General features: G+C 39.3%; 1 protein-coding gene across 1 annotated transcript in view; it reads left to right on the forward strand.

Moving 5' to 3' along the window:
- The window catches only part of PKD2 (polycystin 2, transient receptor potential cation channel), a 70,107-nt gene extending 54,744 nt beyond the window's left edge, over window positions 1–15,363 (forward strand). Inside the window, exons 11-15 of the mRNA XM_016951850.4 lie at window positions 3,015–3,136; window positions 3,406–3,523; window positions 5,535–5,698; window positions 12,400–12,547; window positions 13,047–15,363. Coding sequence (XP_016807339.1) covers window positions 3,015–3,136; window positions 3,406–3,523; window positions 5,535–5,698; window positions 12,400–12,547; window positions 13,047–13,283 — 789 coding nt within the window. The 3' untranslated portion in view covers window positions 13,284–15,363. The remainder of the gene's footprint in view (window positions 1–3,014; window positions 3,137–3,405; window positions 3,524–5,534; window positions 5,699–12,399; window positions 12,548–13,046) is intronic.
- The last annotated feature ends 326 nt before the right edge of the window (window positions 15,364–15,689 follow it).

The raw sequence follows: 15,689 nt of genomic DNA on the forward strand, positions 1-15,689 counted from the left end.
TTTCCACCTCTTCTATCTCAATTACCATTTTAAAAAAAATAAGTTTTAGAGGAAAATACTTAGTAGTTCACCCTTTACCCTTGACCTTCCACGGCAGTTTTAAAATAAGCAAAGGAAAAGATTCATGAATTCAGGCCATAGCCTGGGGCCTGAGAACTTTTACTTACGCACCTTCTCAGGAAGGGTTTCATTGTTAAATAGAAGGGCAGGACAGGAAAGTTGGGCCTCTTTGTTCTTCTCAATGTAACTTTTTTATTTGGTTTGAAGTATAAAATATATACAACAACAAATAACCACATTTAAAATACACAGTTTGTTTCCCAACATCATTTTGCTAAGTCATAGTGGCTCCTTAACTCTAATTTTTTTTTATTAGTCCAAGCCTTAGGATTATGTTATCTGTGATATATGTTATAATAGAAAACTTAAGCCTCTTAAAACAAAGTCCTTGGGATGGGACCTAAGATTCACATTATCTTGATTCCGCATAACAGTTGCTTACATTTTAGCAAATCTCCAGTGTGTATGCAAGCACTCCTCACTTGGCACAATTCTGATACACACAAACTTTGGTTACCCCAGTTTTGTTATGTAATACCACCTTCAACAACACAGTTCAAATTTCAGTTATCATAGTATATTAACTCTGAGTAACAGCACAAAGTACAAACTCCACTGCTAGCTCTTTAGTGTATAGATCAGTTACCTGAGTAACAGATGTGCAGGCTGAGCAGGCTCACTGGCCAGTCATGACACTATTTTCAGTCTGTTACTAATTGGTCACTGAGCATCTGCTATCCAATTCACAAAGAAAGAAAGCATGTAGTGTTGCTTCCTTGTGTTCCAGTAATAAGCCCATGTGACATTTTACAAAAATGGATAGTTGAAAAAGAGAATGGGTGCAGTGGCTCATGCATGTTGGGAGGCCAAGGCAGTTGGATCACCTGAGGTCAGGAGTTCGAGACCAGCCTGGCCAACATGGTGAAACCCCATCTCTACTAAAAATACAAAATTAGCTGGGTGTGGTGACAGATGCCTGTAATCCCAGCTACTGGGGAGGCTGAGGCAGGAGAAGCGCTTGCACCTAGGAGGCGGAGGTTGCCGTGAGCTGAGATCATGCCATTGCACTGCAGCCTGGGTAACAAGAGCGAAACTCCGTCTCAAAAAAAAAAAAGAAAAGAAAAGAAAAGAAAAAGAGAATGGGCTGGCAAAGAAATGAAAAATGGTAACACTGGAAGTGAAATTCAAAACAGAGTAATGGATTTATAGAAGAAATAGCTGAGTGAAGAAGAAACAGGAGTGTTGACACTGCAATCATTCAAGAGATCCAGATATGGAGCCAGAAGAACTTAGGGCAGGTCTGTCAACTTAAATGAGGAAAATACCTGTGATAAAACAGATGAAGATGTCTTGAGGAAATGATGCCTGCAAAAAACTTCACATTAAGGGAAGTCTTATTAGAGATATTTCACAATAATGAAAGTACAAAAGAAAAAATGTTGGGGCTGGACATGGTGGCTTACTCCTGTAATCCCAGCACTTTGAGAGGCCAAGGTGGGTGGATCACTTTTGGCCAGGAAGTCGAGACAAGCCTGATCAACATGATGAAACCCTGTCTCTATTAAAAATACAAAAATTAGCCAGACATGATTGTGCACACCTGTAATTCCAGCTACTCAAGTGGCTGAGGCACGAGAATTGCTTGAACCAGGGAGGCGGAGGTTGCAGTAAGCTGAGATTGCACCACTGCAATCCAGCCAGGTGACAGGGTAAGACTGTGTCTCAAAAATAAATAAAAGAAAAGAAAAATATGTTGGAAGCTGATCCACATTTAAGAAGGAATATGACAATTCACTAATGCATAGAAAAGAAGTTCACTCCACAGTGTAAAGTGTACAGTGTAATATTATACAATGAAAACAAGGCAAGTGCTGTTTAAACTACTCTGGATACATTTTTTACAAAGAAATAAAACACTTTAGTTTTTAATGTTTCTAATGTTTTACATTTTAGCGTATTAAATCAATATTAGTTTTCTTCTTTTTTAAGCTCCCTATACATTTATAACTGACACTAAGGGAGTGTTTAATGTTTTGATTAAAAGTTGTAAAGATGACAGAACAATTGTAATTCTTCCCACTGATTATTCAGATCATTTTGCACAATTTCAGCTTGCATGGTCACTTACAGTGCTGCACTATGTGCAAAGCAAGGTCAGGTCTAAAGTTTGCTAGTGAAAAATCCTCGGCCAGGGGCAGTGGCTCACCCCTGTAATCCTAGCACTTTGGAAGGTGAGGCAGGCAGATCGCTTGAGCTCAGGAGTTCAACAACCAGCCTGGGCAACATGGTGAGACCCTGTCTCTACAAAAAAAAAAAAAAATAGCAAGGCGTGGTGACTTAACACCTGTAGTCCCAGCTACTTGTTGGGGGACTGAGTTGGGAAAATCACTTGAGCTCAGGAGGTCGAGACTGCAGTGAGCCAGAATCATGCCACTGCCCTTCTGCCTGGGTGACAGAGTAAGATCCTGTCTCAAAAAAAGGGAAAATCCTCATCTACATTTCACTGGGTTTTTTGTTTGTTTGTTTGTTTGTTTATACACACTTAAGGAAATTACTGTCTAGAAGATAGATAATATAAAAAATAAAAATGCAATTCATGATTTGGGTTTCTTGGTATTCCTAAGAACTGTTGCACAGTACTTTATGCTCTGAGGCAGACAGCTATAGCATATATAGTAATTTTTGTTTCTATCACATAAACTTGAATACACATATGAGTAAAAGACCCTTAGTTCTTCATGACTTACTGAAAGACCCTGACTTTTTCCATGTAACTCTTCCACAAGTGTTTTATGGAAAACTGGATACATTAATTATTCATTCATCCAGCACATACTTGTTGAATGGCCAGTGTACACCAGGTTTATAGTAGTTACTACTGTGAATGGAAAGTAAAACAAATGCAAAAGGAGAATACACTAAACCAAGTCTTTTATTTTTTCTCTCTCTGATAGGGCTACCATAAAGCTTTGGTCAAACTAAAACTGAAAAAAAATACCGTGGATGACATTTCAGAGAGTCTGCGGCAAGGAGGAGGCAAGTTAAACTTTGACGAACTTCGACAAGATCTCAAAGGGTGAGAATCATGCTTCCTGAGGTTCTGAAAAATTCCTGCTTCTAAAGATAAATTCCTGGTGATAAGAGTATTTCTAGCCCAAGGGCTCATACAGATACTTTTTTTTTTTTTTTTTTCCAGAGGCAGGTATCTTTCTGGAACATGTTATAAGAGGAAAACTTGCCCCCATTTGGTGATTTCTCCTTTCCTCCTGCATTTTGATGTCTCTGTGTTCAGGGTGAACTGGGTACCAGGAATGATTTTTATCTGTATCCTCTCTCTAATTTCAGGAAGGGCCATACTGATGCAGAGATTGAGGCAATATTCACAAAGTACGACCAAGATGGAGACCAAGAACTGACCGAACATGAACATCAGCAGATGAGAGACGACTTAGAGAAAGAGAGGGTGCGTCTGGTTTAGGAGAACCGGATTTGATTTGGTACCTACAACACCACAGATGTATCAAACACTATAGAAGTAGTGGGTTATTGAGTCTCTTGCCCATTCCCCACCACTCTCTCTCTCTCTCTCAGTCGGTTTATGTGTTAGTACCCTGTTTATTCCAGAAAGAATATATAACACAATTATGTATAAAAATGGGTGGTTAGCATGATATAAAAAAGTCAAAATGAAAAGCAAGCAAAAGTAAAAATAATGGATTATTAATGAAGCTTAAAAATGCATTCATAAAAACACATATGCTTATTAAGATTGAGCTACAAATTGGGCCCTAAGCTTGCTGGTAATCAGCTTGAAAAGAGAAGCCTGATTAGCTGCCGAGTCCACAATGTCCGTGAGAGTGAAGAAAACAAAAAATGACTTATCAAGAGATGTGAAATTATTCTGGTTAGTTAGTGGCTATTTAAATTGTTAACTTTTTTTTCTTTCTTTTTTTTTTTTTGAGATGGAGTCTTGCTCTGCCTCCCAGGCTGGAGTGCAGTGGCGCAATCGCGACTCACTGCAACCTCCGCCTCCCGGGTTCAAGCGATTCTCTTGCCTCAGCCTCCCAAGTAGCTAGGACTACAGGCACACGCCATCATGCCCGGCTAATTTTTGTATTTGTAGTAGATACGGGGTTTCACCATGTTAGTCTCAAACTCCTGACTGCAAGCAATCTGCCCACCTTGGCCTCCCAAAGTGGTGGGATTACAGGCGGTAGCCACCGTGCCTTTCCTAAATTATTAACATTTATAATAAAATTAACAGCCGCCTTCCATTTGAATACTTTTTACAAAATAGTTAAAAATAAACATAAGTGGGCTTTTATTGTCAGAAAAAAATTCAAAGCTTTACCATTAACTTTCAAAAATAAATGGTTAAACAGCAACAACAAAAATCTGTGGTAACTGAGGTACAGAGAACACAGATGAATGTTATTACAAAAGCCACTTTCCTATGAGAAGTCTAGGACAGTGGTTTCTAAATGCCACTCCACAGACAGTGCTAGTAGGTGACAGACTTCTCCAGTCACAGTGAAATTTAAGCATAAAGAAAATGAGGAAAATTTTTACAAGGCTCTATTTAGACAAAGTTCTTATTCTGACATTACATCCTTCCTACTTTGGAGCTGTTGAATGTATTATCTTTTATGAAAAGAAGGCGATCCAGGTTGAGCATCCCTAACCCAAATATGTGAGTCTGAAATGCTCCAAAACCTAAAACTTCTTGAGCACAAACATGATACTCAAAGGTCATGCTTAAAGGAAATGCTCTCATTGGAGCAGTTTGGATTTTGGGTTTTCAGATTAGGGATGCTGAACCAGTAAGTATAATGCAAACATTCCAAAATATTTTTGAAAATCCCAAATCCAAAACACTTCTGGTCCCAAGTATTTCAAATAAGGGATACTCAACCTGTAATATATTTCTTCATTTCTTTCTTTATTTTATTATTATTTTAAGATGGCTCATGGCCCACTGCAGCCTCAAACTCCTAGGCTCAAGTGATCTTCCGACCTCAACCTCCCAGGTAGCTCAGGTAGCTGGGACTGCAGGCATGCATCACCATGCCTGGCTAATTTTTAAAAAAATTTTTTGTGGAGGCAGAGTCTCACCTTGCTGACCAGGCCAGTCTCGAACTCCTGGCTTCAAGCAGTCCTCCTTCCTCAGCCTCCCAAAGTATTAGGATTACAGGTGTGACCACTATGCCTGGCCCATATTTCTTCATTTAGTTTTTTCTTTGCCTGCTGTGTTTTAATGTTCTTCCTTGTTCAAACAAAAAGTTGGCTATTCCTTGCTGTTAGTTAAATTTGCCAATCTATGAAACTGAAAAATGCAAGAGTCCCAGCCTGGTGTTAAATACAAAGAAATCCCAGGTAAATGGCATGCACCCAGTTCCTGCTTGCCCATGTCCTCGGTGAGGTTTCTGTGGGGTCTCAGTGTTCTGCTCCTCACTCAGTGACCCCTTGTTCTTCAGGAGGACCTGGATTTGGATCACAGTTCTTTACCACGTCCCATGAGCAGCCGAAGTTTCCCTCGAAGCCTGGATGACTCTGAGGAGGATGACGATGAAGATAGTGGACATAGCTCCAGAAGGAGGGGAAGCATTTCTAGTGGCGTTTCTTACGAAGAGTTTCAAGTGTAAGTATAAAGGAATTGGCAGAATTTGCGTTGACAAGAGTCCACATGAGACTAGGCAGTTTCCCTCATCTCTCTGAATTCACTCCTTTCCATTACTAATCATCCAGCTTTTAAAATTAACTTGTACTGGCCGGACGCAGTGGCTCATGCCTATAATCCCACCACTTTGGGAGGCCAAGGCAGGCAGGTCATGAGGTCAGAAGTTCGAGATGAGCCTGGCCAACATAGTGAAACCCCATCTCTACTAAAAATACAAAAAATTAGCTGGGCGTGGTGGTGGGCACCTGTAATCCTAGCTACTTGGGAGGCTGAGGCAAAAGAATTGCTTGAACCTGGGAGGCAGAGGTTACAGTGAGCCGAGATCACGCCACTGCACACCAGCCTGGGTGACAGTGCAAGACTCTGTCTCAAAAAAAAATTATCAATTGGTGTTTTGTCTCTTACATAATATGTTTACTATAGGGATTAGCAAATAAGAGCAAAAGAAAACATTAACATTTCCCATATTTCTACCAATGAAAAATGTTTATTAATATATCAGTGTTTGTGTCTCTATTTGCGTGTGTTTATCAATGTTTCTATATATTTTTATGGCCTAACATATGGTTCGTCCTGAAGAATGTTCGTTGTGCATTTGAGAAGAATGAATATTTTGCTGTTGTTGAATGGAGTGTTCTGTAGATGTTTGTTAGGTCTAGTTTGTTTATAGTTTTATTCAGGTCTCCCATTTCCTGGTTGATTTTCTGCCTAGATGTGGTATTCACGTTTGAAAGTGGGGTATTAAAGTCTCCAAGTATTATTAGTTGGAGTTCATCCCTTCAATTCTGTAAGGTTTTGCTTTGTGTATTTTGGAACTCTGTTGTTGGGTGCATACATATTTATAACTAGTATATTTTCCTAATATATTGACCCTATTTTCTCTCTGAACTTAATGAGGCTAAAGAAAAAAAAGAATTGACCCTGTTTTCATTACAAGATGTTATCCACTTTATCTCTAGTAAAATTCTTTGTTTTAAGTATTTTTTGTTTGATATTACTGTAACCACTCCAGCTTTCTTTTGGTTGCTGTTTGCATGATAAATCTTTTTCCATCCTTTTACTTTAAACTTATTTATATCTTTCAGTCTGAAGTATGTCTCTCCTGTAGACAGCATATAATTGGATCTTATCTTTTTATCCAGTTTGACAATTTCTGTTTTTGATTAGATTGCTTAATCCATTCATTTAATGTTATCATTGATGTAGTTGATTTCTGTCTGCAATTTTATTTTTTGTTTCCTAGCTTACTTTTTTTTGTTCCTCTTTCACTGCTTTCTTGTACATTAAGTGAATATTTTCAAGTATAACATTTACATTTTTTTAATGATTTTTCATTTTTTAAGTCATTTTCTTAGGAGTTGCTCCAAGACTTAGTTTATACAATTAACTTATGAAAAATTACTTCAGATATATATTAACTGAATCCAGTGAGATATAGAAATATCATTTCTATTTAGCTTTTTTCCTCTTCCCTCTTTTTGTGCTATATATTCATCTATCTATATGTATATATAGTCATTTACATATGTTGCAAATCACATTGTTAGAACAATATTACATTTTTATAACACATTGTGTGATATATAGTATATAATTTTATATCTCTTAATGAAGCTGAGAGAAGAGAAAGTATATATTTATAAATTTGTATATTAACCTACTTTTTTACCATTTCTAATTCTCTTCTTTTGCTCCTCTGGATTCAAGTTATCATCTGTCGTCATTCTCTTTCTCCGATACAGCTTTGCTACTGCCTACCTCCTATTATTGTCAAATATATTACATTTCTATTATAGACCTTCAGATCCAATTATGTACATATTTTTATACAACTGCTTTTTAAATCAGTTAAGGAACAAAAGGAGAAATGTACATATATACTATATTTTATACCTACGCAGTTATCTTTACCAATGTTCTTTGCCTTTTCATGTGGATTCTGATTACTATCTGGAGTCACTTGCTTTCAGCATAAAGAATTTCCTTTAGTATTTTTTGTAAAGCAGGTTTGCTAGCAATGAATTCTTTCATTTTTTATCTGAGAATGTTTTTCTTTCTCCTTCATTTCCTCTGGCTTGTATTGTTTCTGATGAGAAGACAGCTGCTAATTTTACTGTGGTCCCCTTGTACATGATGACTCAATTTTCTCTCACCACTTTCAAGATTTTTTTGCTTTTGTCTTTCAGTATTTTTACTATGATACGTCTGGGTATAAATCTCTGAGTTCATCCTACTTGGAAAGTGTTTTTTCTGCTTCTTTCACTTTCTCTTCTCCTTTGGGACCCGCATTATGCATATGCTTAGGGGTATCACATATTTCTCTTAGGCTCTGTTCGTCGTCATTTTTTTTCCCTCTCTGTTCCTCAGAGTGCATAGTCTGTATGGATGTGTCTTCAAGTTCACTGACTTGTTCTTCTGTCAGCTTGCTTAAATCTCTGTTGAGCTCCTCTAGTTATTTATTTATTTATTTATTATTTATATATATATAGAGAGAGAGAGAGACAGGGAGACAGGGTCTCACTCCATCACCCAGGCTGGAGTACAGTGGTGTAATCATGGCTCTCTACAGCCTGAACACCTGGGCTCAAATGATCCTCCTGCCTCAACCTCCCAAGTAGCTAGGACTATGGGCACATGCTGCCATGCCTGGCTAATTTTTAAAAAAAAAATTGTAGAGATGGCATCTTGTTATGTTGCCCAGGTTGGTCTTAAACTCCCAGCCTCAAGTGATCCTTCCGCCTCGGCCTCCCAAAGTGCTGGGGTCACAGGTATGAGCCACCGCACTTAGCCTGAATTTTTTATTTATTATACTTTTCAACTCCAGAATTTCTATTTGGTTCTTTTTAGCAATCTCTGTCTCTTTATTCTGTATTTGATGATATCCTGTATTTGATGAGACAATGTCATCATAACTTCCTTTTTTTTTTAAGAGATAGGGTCTCTCTCTGTCACCCAGGCTAGAGTGCAGTGGCATGATCCCAGCTCACTGCAGCCTCGAACTCCTGAACTCAAGCAATCCTCCCACCTCAGCCTCCTAAGTACCTGACACTACAGGCATGAGCCACTGTACCCAGCTAATTTTTATTTTTTGTAGAGATGGGGTCTAAGTTGCCCGGGCTGGTCTCAAACTCCTGGGCTCAAGTGATCCTCCCTGCTCAGGCTCCCAAAGTGCTGGGATTACAGGCATGAACCACTGGACCCAGCCTCCTTTATTTCTTTAACCATGGTGGGGTTTTTTATTATTTGTTTGTTTGTTTTAACCTGTTTGAATATATTTATAATAGGTACCTTCAGGTCTTTGTCTGCTAAGTCTGACATCTGGGCCCTCTCAAAGACAGTTTCAGTTGTCTTTTTTTTTTTCTTCTTGTGTATGGGAACATTTTCCTGTTTTTTTGTTTTGTTTTTTGTTGTTGTTTTGTTTTGTTGTTGTTGTTGTTGTTAAAGATTGGACATGTTAGATAATATATTGTAGGAACTCTGGCTAGTGATTCCCTTTCCTCCCCAGGACTTGTTTTTATTGCTCTTTGCTTGTTTACTTTTTCATACAGTCTGTTTCCCCACAGTATCTGCCTCTGACTTTATTCCTTAGAGGGCGCAGCTGTGGCCATGTACGTAGTCACTCTGGGAAGACAGTGGTTTTAGCAGCGTGCTCATTAACTTTCTCTGACCTCTTTGTTATACCTCCTGCCTCTGTGGATATTAGACCTAGTTATTACATTTCATTGTTTACTGATTGGTCTATTGTTTTCCAGAATGCCTTGGGATGTAATTTGCTCCACAGTCTGATCCACTTAAATTCAGGCCTCTTTGCAGGGCTAGTTTTAGAGGCCAGTCTTTTTTTTTTTTTTTTTTTTTTTTGAGACAGAGTCTCACTCTGTTGCCCAGGCTGGAATGTAGTGGTGCAGTCTCAGCTCACTGCAGCCTCAATCTCTCAGGCTCAAGCAATCTTCCCACCTCAGCTTCTCAAGTAGCTAGGACTACAGGTGCACGCCACCATGCCTGGTTAATTTTTGCATTTTTTATAGAGATGGGGTTTTACCATGTTGCCCCGGCTGGTCTCAAACTCCTGAGTTCAAGCAATCCACCCACCTCAGCCTCACAAAAGGCCGGGATTACAGATATGCACCACCACGCCTGGCCCCTGAGGCCAGTCTTTAACTGTCTTCTTAGCTGTCTCTTTCCCTGGTTCTCTCTGGTGAACTAGCTGGTAATTTGTTTATCTCATGAGGCTACCAGATTCCTTGTAAATGCTTATCCCCACAATCTCCATTGTTTTCAAGAGCATCCTTAGTCTTTAATTTCCTCACGCTTCATTCCAAATAAAGTCCATTCACTTGAGAAGAGTTCTATATTCCTATGACCTGTGTCTCCCCATGAGCAAAACTGCTACTGCTTTACAGAGCCAGGGACAGTGGCCCACCTCTCTGTGACATCCTGCTTTATGAACAAGTCACTGGGCTCAGATGGCAGTCTCTGATTTTCTCACCTTGCTTCTTCTGGCATGGAAACTCCACCCTACAAGTGGGAACTGAGTGGAAGAAGAGAGCCCCATTCCCCTTAGCCACTCTTAACAGGATTAGAACCTCTGCAACATGCATTTAAGAATGGGAACAGGCTGGGCACAGTGGCTCACGCCTGTAATCCTAGCACTTTGGGAGGTCAAGGCAGGAGGATTGCTTGAGCCAGGAGTTCAGGACCAGCCTGTGCAACATGGTGAGACCCTCATCTCTACAAGAAATAGAAAAATTAACTGGTGGGTTGTGCATACCTGTAATCCCAGCTACTCGGGAGCCTGAAGTGGGAGGATTGCTTGAACCTGGAGCCAGAGGTTGCAGTGAGTCAAGATTACACCATTGCACGCCAGCCTGGGCAACAGAGTGAGACTCTGTCTCAAAAAAAAAAAAAAAAAAGAGTAGGAACATTGAGGCTGGGCATGGTGGCTCATGCCTGTAATCCTAGCACTATGGGAGGCCAAGGCAGGAGTATCACTTGACGCTAGGAGTTCAAGACCAACCTGGGTAACTTAGCGAGACTTTGTCTCTATTAAAAAAAAAAAAAAAAAGCCGTAAAAAACTTTTTTAACAAGAGTGGGAAAGCCGGGCACAGTGGCTCACACCTGTAATCCCAGCACTTTGGAAGGCCAAGGCAGGCGGATCACCTGAGGTCAGGAGTTTGAGACCAGCCTGGCCAACGTGGTGAAACCCCATCTCTACTAAAAAATAGAAAAATTATCTGGGCATGGTGGTGCACACCTGTAGTCCCAGCTACTCGGGAGGCTGAGGCAGGAGAATCACTTGAACCTACGAGGCAGAAGTTGCAGTAAGCCAAGATCACGCCACTGCACTCCAGCCTGGGCGACAGAGCAAGACTCTGTCTCAAAAAAAAAAAAAGAGTGGAAATGTTAGGATGAGAAATGCTGGCAGCCTGCCCCTCCCTGGGAGATACTGTAGCCCTAGACTGGAAGTTGGGGGAGGAGGGAGCCCTGTGCTCTTAGCTGCACCCATGTGAAGTTGTGCTTCTATTACATGAGCTGGGGACAGGAGAGAAGGCTCAGATTATGGCTTCAGTGCCACAGAATCTCTTCATACTAAAATTTAGTAGATTTTCTTGAATAAATGCTTTTTCATTTGCTGTACACCCTTAAAAGTTTCTAGAAATTTTTAACATTTGAGTTTTAAAAAATAATTTTCAACAGTTACAGTTATTTCACTAAAGAGAGAGTCTACAGAACCCTCTTGCCACCATTGCAGAGGTTGTCTTTGGCTTACGAGTTTTTAAAGTATTTGTATACATTTTTTAAGTTCAAAATAATAGAATTGTAAGTGAACATGCTGTTTTCATACTGTTTTTCAAGCTTTATTTAATATATTGTAAATCTAATTCTATTTTATTAAATAGTCTGCCACAGTATAATGTCTGATGTCTCCTTAGAATTTTATTGTATGGATGAACAATGATTATTTAATTTCCTACCAATTGTTGGGTGTTTTTTGTTTGTTTGTTTGTTTTTGAGACTGGGTCTCACTCTGTCACCCAGGCTGGAGTGCAGGAGTGCGGTGGAATGATCACGGCTCACTGCAGCCTCAACATCCCAAGGCTCAGGTGATCCTTCCACCTCAGCCTCGCAAGTAGCTCGGAGTACAGGCACATGCCACCATGCCCACCTATTTTTTAGAGATGAAGTTTTGCCATCCTGCCCAGGCTGGCTCGAACTCCTGGCCTCAAGCGATCTGCACACTTCCGCCTCCCAAAATGCCAGGATTACAGGCGTGAGCCATCGTGCCCTACCCCCCATCAATTGTTTGATGTAGCCATTTTTCAATGATCCGCGATTAAGAAGCAGCACTCTTTTATAGCCAAAAATTACACATATATAAAATTTTCCTTTAGAAAATGTTCTAAAAATGGAATGTCTAAATAAAGGGTTAGGCATACATTCTTAAGACTTCTGATACGCGCTGACTTGCAGGAAAGTTGTTTCAGTTAACACTCCCACCAGCGGCATCCGAGAGTTAATCTGTAAAGCTTGAGACAACTTAGAAAGTGTTTCAAGTGATTGTGTTGCTTAAGAAAAAAATCTTAGCACTTCCTTTTGAAAAGCCAGTGGGGCTGAAAAGACAATGACAAGCACTTTGTCCCTCTGTACTGTGTTTTCCTTGCAGCCTGGTGAGACGAGTGGACCGGATGGAGCATTCCATCGGCAGCATAGTGTCCAAGATTGACGCCGTGATCGTGAAGCTAGAGATTATGGAGCGAGCCAAACTGAAGAGGAGGGAGGTGCTGGGAAGGCTGTTGGATGGGGTGGCCGAGGTCAGTAGTCATGAGCTGAAAACACCACTGCTGAGCATGGTGTTATTAATGAAAATATATGTTGGTGACAGTTGTATTTGAAGTATTGAAGAAGAGTAAAAAAAATTTACGTTTATAGAAATTCACAATGATGTTTCCGTTTACTCTAATTTTCAGATTTTTTTCTCTGAAACAGAAACACTCTTTCTATAAAATCTCTTGCTATAAAACATCAATGTAGTCATATTGTCTAACCCTTAGGCTGAGATGTTTATCTTTCTCCATAACTACAGATAAAATTATAATCTGGAGGTGTTACTTTCTTAATACTCCATATGCTAATGGTCCTGCCTTCACTGCAGGGTAGAATTAAGTGAAAAATTACTCCAGCAACTCTGAGATTTGCTATTATATGCTGTAAATCTCCAGCCTTACCAAACTACAGATTATTTGGTCCCTGGACTTCCTAAGGCATTTCCTTCTACTGCCCCCCAACACCAGTTTCTTTTTCCCTTTTTAGGATGAAAGGCTGGGTCGTGACAGTGAAATCCATAGGGAACAGATGGAACGGCTAGTGCGTGAAGAGTTGGAACGCTGGGAATCCGATGATGCAGCTTCCCAGATCAGTCATGGTTTAGGCACGCCAGTGGGACTAAATGGTCAACCTCGCCCCAGAAGCTCCCGCCCATCTTCCTCCCAATCTACAGAAGGCATGGAAGGTGCAGGTGGAAATGGGAGTTCTAATGTCCACGTATGATATGTGTGTTTCAGTATGTGTGTTTCTAATAAGTGAGGAAACGGCTGTCCTGAATTGCTGTAACAAGCACACTATTTATATGCCCTGACCACCATAGGATGCTAGTCTTTGTGACCGATTGCTAATCTTCTGCACTTTAATTTATTTTATATAAACTTTACCCATGGTTCAAAGATTTTTTTTTCTTTTTCTCATATAAGAAATCTAGGTGTAAATATTGAGTACAGAAAAAAAAATCTTCATGATGTGTATTGAGTGGTACGCCCAGTTGCCACCATGACTGAGTCTTGTCAGTTGACAATGAAGTAGCCTTTTAAAGCTAGAAAACTGTCAAAGGGCTTCTGAGTTTCATTTCCAGTCACAAAAATCAGTATTGTTATTTTTTTCCAAGAGTGTGAAGGAAAATGGGGCATTCCTTTCCACTCTGGCATAGTTCATGAGCTTAATACATAGCTTTCTTTTAAGAAAGGAGCCTTTTTTTTCAACTAGCTTCCTGGGGTAAACTTTTCTAAAAGATAAAATGGAAAGGAACTCCAAACTATGATAGAATCTGTGTGAATGGTTAAGATGAATGTTAAATACTATGCTTTTTTGTAAGTTGATCGTATCTGATGTCTGTGGGACTAACTGTATCACTTAATTTTTACATTATTTTGGCTCTAATTTGAATAAGCTGAGTAAAACCACCAAAGATCAGTTATAGGATAAAATGGCATCTCTAACCATAACACAGGAGAATTGGAAGGAGCCCTAAGTTGTCACTCAGTTTAATTTCTTTTAATGGTTAGTTTAGCATAAAGATTTATCTGCATATTCTTTTTCCCATGTGGCTCTACTCATTTGCAACTGAATTTAATGTTATAACTCATCTAGTGAGACCAACTTACTAAATTTTTAGTATGCACTGAAAGTTTTTATCCAACAATTATGTTCATTTTAAGCAAAATTTTAAGAAAGTTTTGAAATTCATAAAGCATTTGGTTTTAAACTATTTTAAGAATATAGTACTCGGTCAGGTATGACGGCTCACGCCTGTAATCCCAGCACTTTGGGAGGCCGAAACAGGCGAATCACTTGAGCCCAGGAGTTCAAGACCAACATGGGCAATGTGGCGAAACTCCATCTCTACAAAAAATGCAAAAATAAAAAATATAGTACTCAAGTATTCTTGATCCTGTGTTTCAAAACTAGAATTTGTAATCCAAATGGAGCTCAATCTAATAAAAAAGAGGTTTTGGTATTAAAAGTTCATACATTAGACAGTATCAGCCAAAATTTGAGTTAGCAACACTGTTTTCTTTACGAGAGGGTCTCACCCAAATTTATGGGGAGAAATCTATTTCTCAAAAAAAAAAATCTTCTTTTACAGAAATGTTGAGTAAGGTGACATTTTGAGCGCTAATAAGCAAAAGAGCATGCAGTGCTGTTGAATAACCCTCACTTGGAGAACCAAGAGAATCCTGTCGTTTAATGCTATATTTTAATTTCACAAGTTGTTCATTTAACTGGTAGAATGTCAGTCCAATCTCCAATGAGAACATGAGCAAATAGACCTTTCCAGGTTGAAAGTGAAACATACTGGGTTTCTGTAAGTTTTTCCTCATGGCTTCATCTCTATCTTTACTTTCTCTTGAATATGCTACACAAAGTTCTTTATTACTACATACTAAAGTTTGCATTCCAGGGATATTGACTGTACATATTTATGTATATGTACCATGTTGTTACATGTAAACAAACTTCAATTTGAAGTGCAGCTATTATGTGGTATCCATGTGTATCGACCATGTGCCATATATCAATTATGGTCACTAGAAAGTCTTTTTATGATACTTTTTATTGTACTGTTTTTCATTTCACTTGCAAAAGTTTGCAGAATTCCTCCTTTCTACCCATAAATTACATATATTTTTCTTCTTTAGTCATGGAGAATTCCCCCCTCATCTCTTCCCTATTATCTTTCCCTGTGTACTGGTATTATTAAAAAGGCGTTACATACGCAAGTCTTTCTCGACAATCAAGAATGTTATTAATGTGTAATACTGAGCACTTTACTTCTTAATAAAAACTTGATATAGTAGCAGATGTGAGAGTTGTCTGTTTTCTAAGTAGTCACAGGTAATGTGCCTTTTATCATGAGACTTTGACTTTGAAAAAGGCACCTTCTCTATGTCCGAAAACATTAATTGGGACATTTCTCTGTTTATTACACGAGCTACACAATTCAGGTACCCAGTTAGCCTTTAAGCACAGGGCTGTCATTTATGGCATTTTTGTTTTTATTTTCCTGAAACGAAGATTCCAGGGCAGGTGGTTTATTTGAGAGGTGTAGGCAATAGGGATAGTGGAGTGGGAAAGACGGGGAGAAGAGAGGGTGCCAGTAAAGGGCGTGTCGTCTAGCTGCAT

Source organism: Pan troglodytes, chromosome 3 (assembly GCF_028858775.2).
Source record: "Pan troglodytes isolate AG18354 chromosome 3, NHGRI_mPanTro3-v2.0_pri, whole genome shotgun sequence".
NCBI classification, from domain to species: domain Eukaryota; kingdom Metazoa; phylum Chordata; class Mammalia; order Primates; family Hominidae; genus Pan; species Pan troglodytes.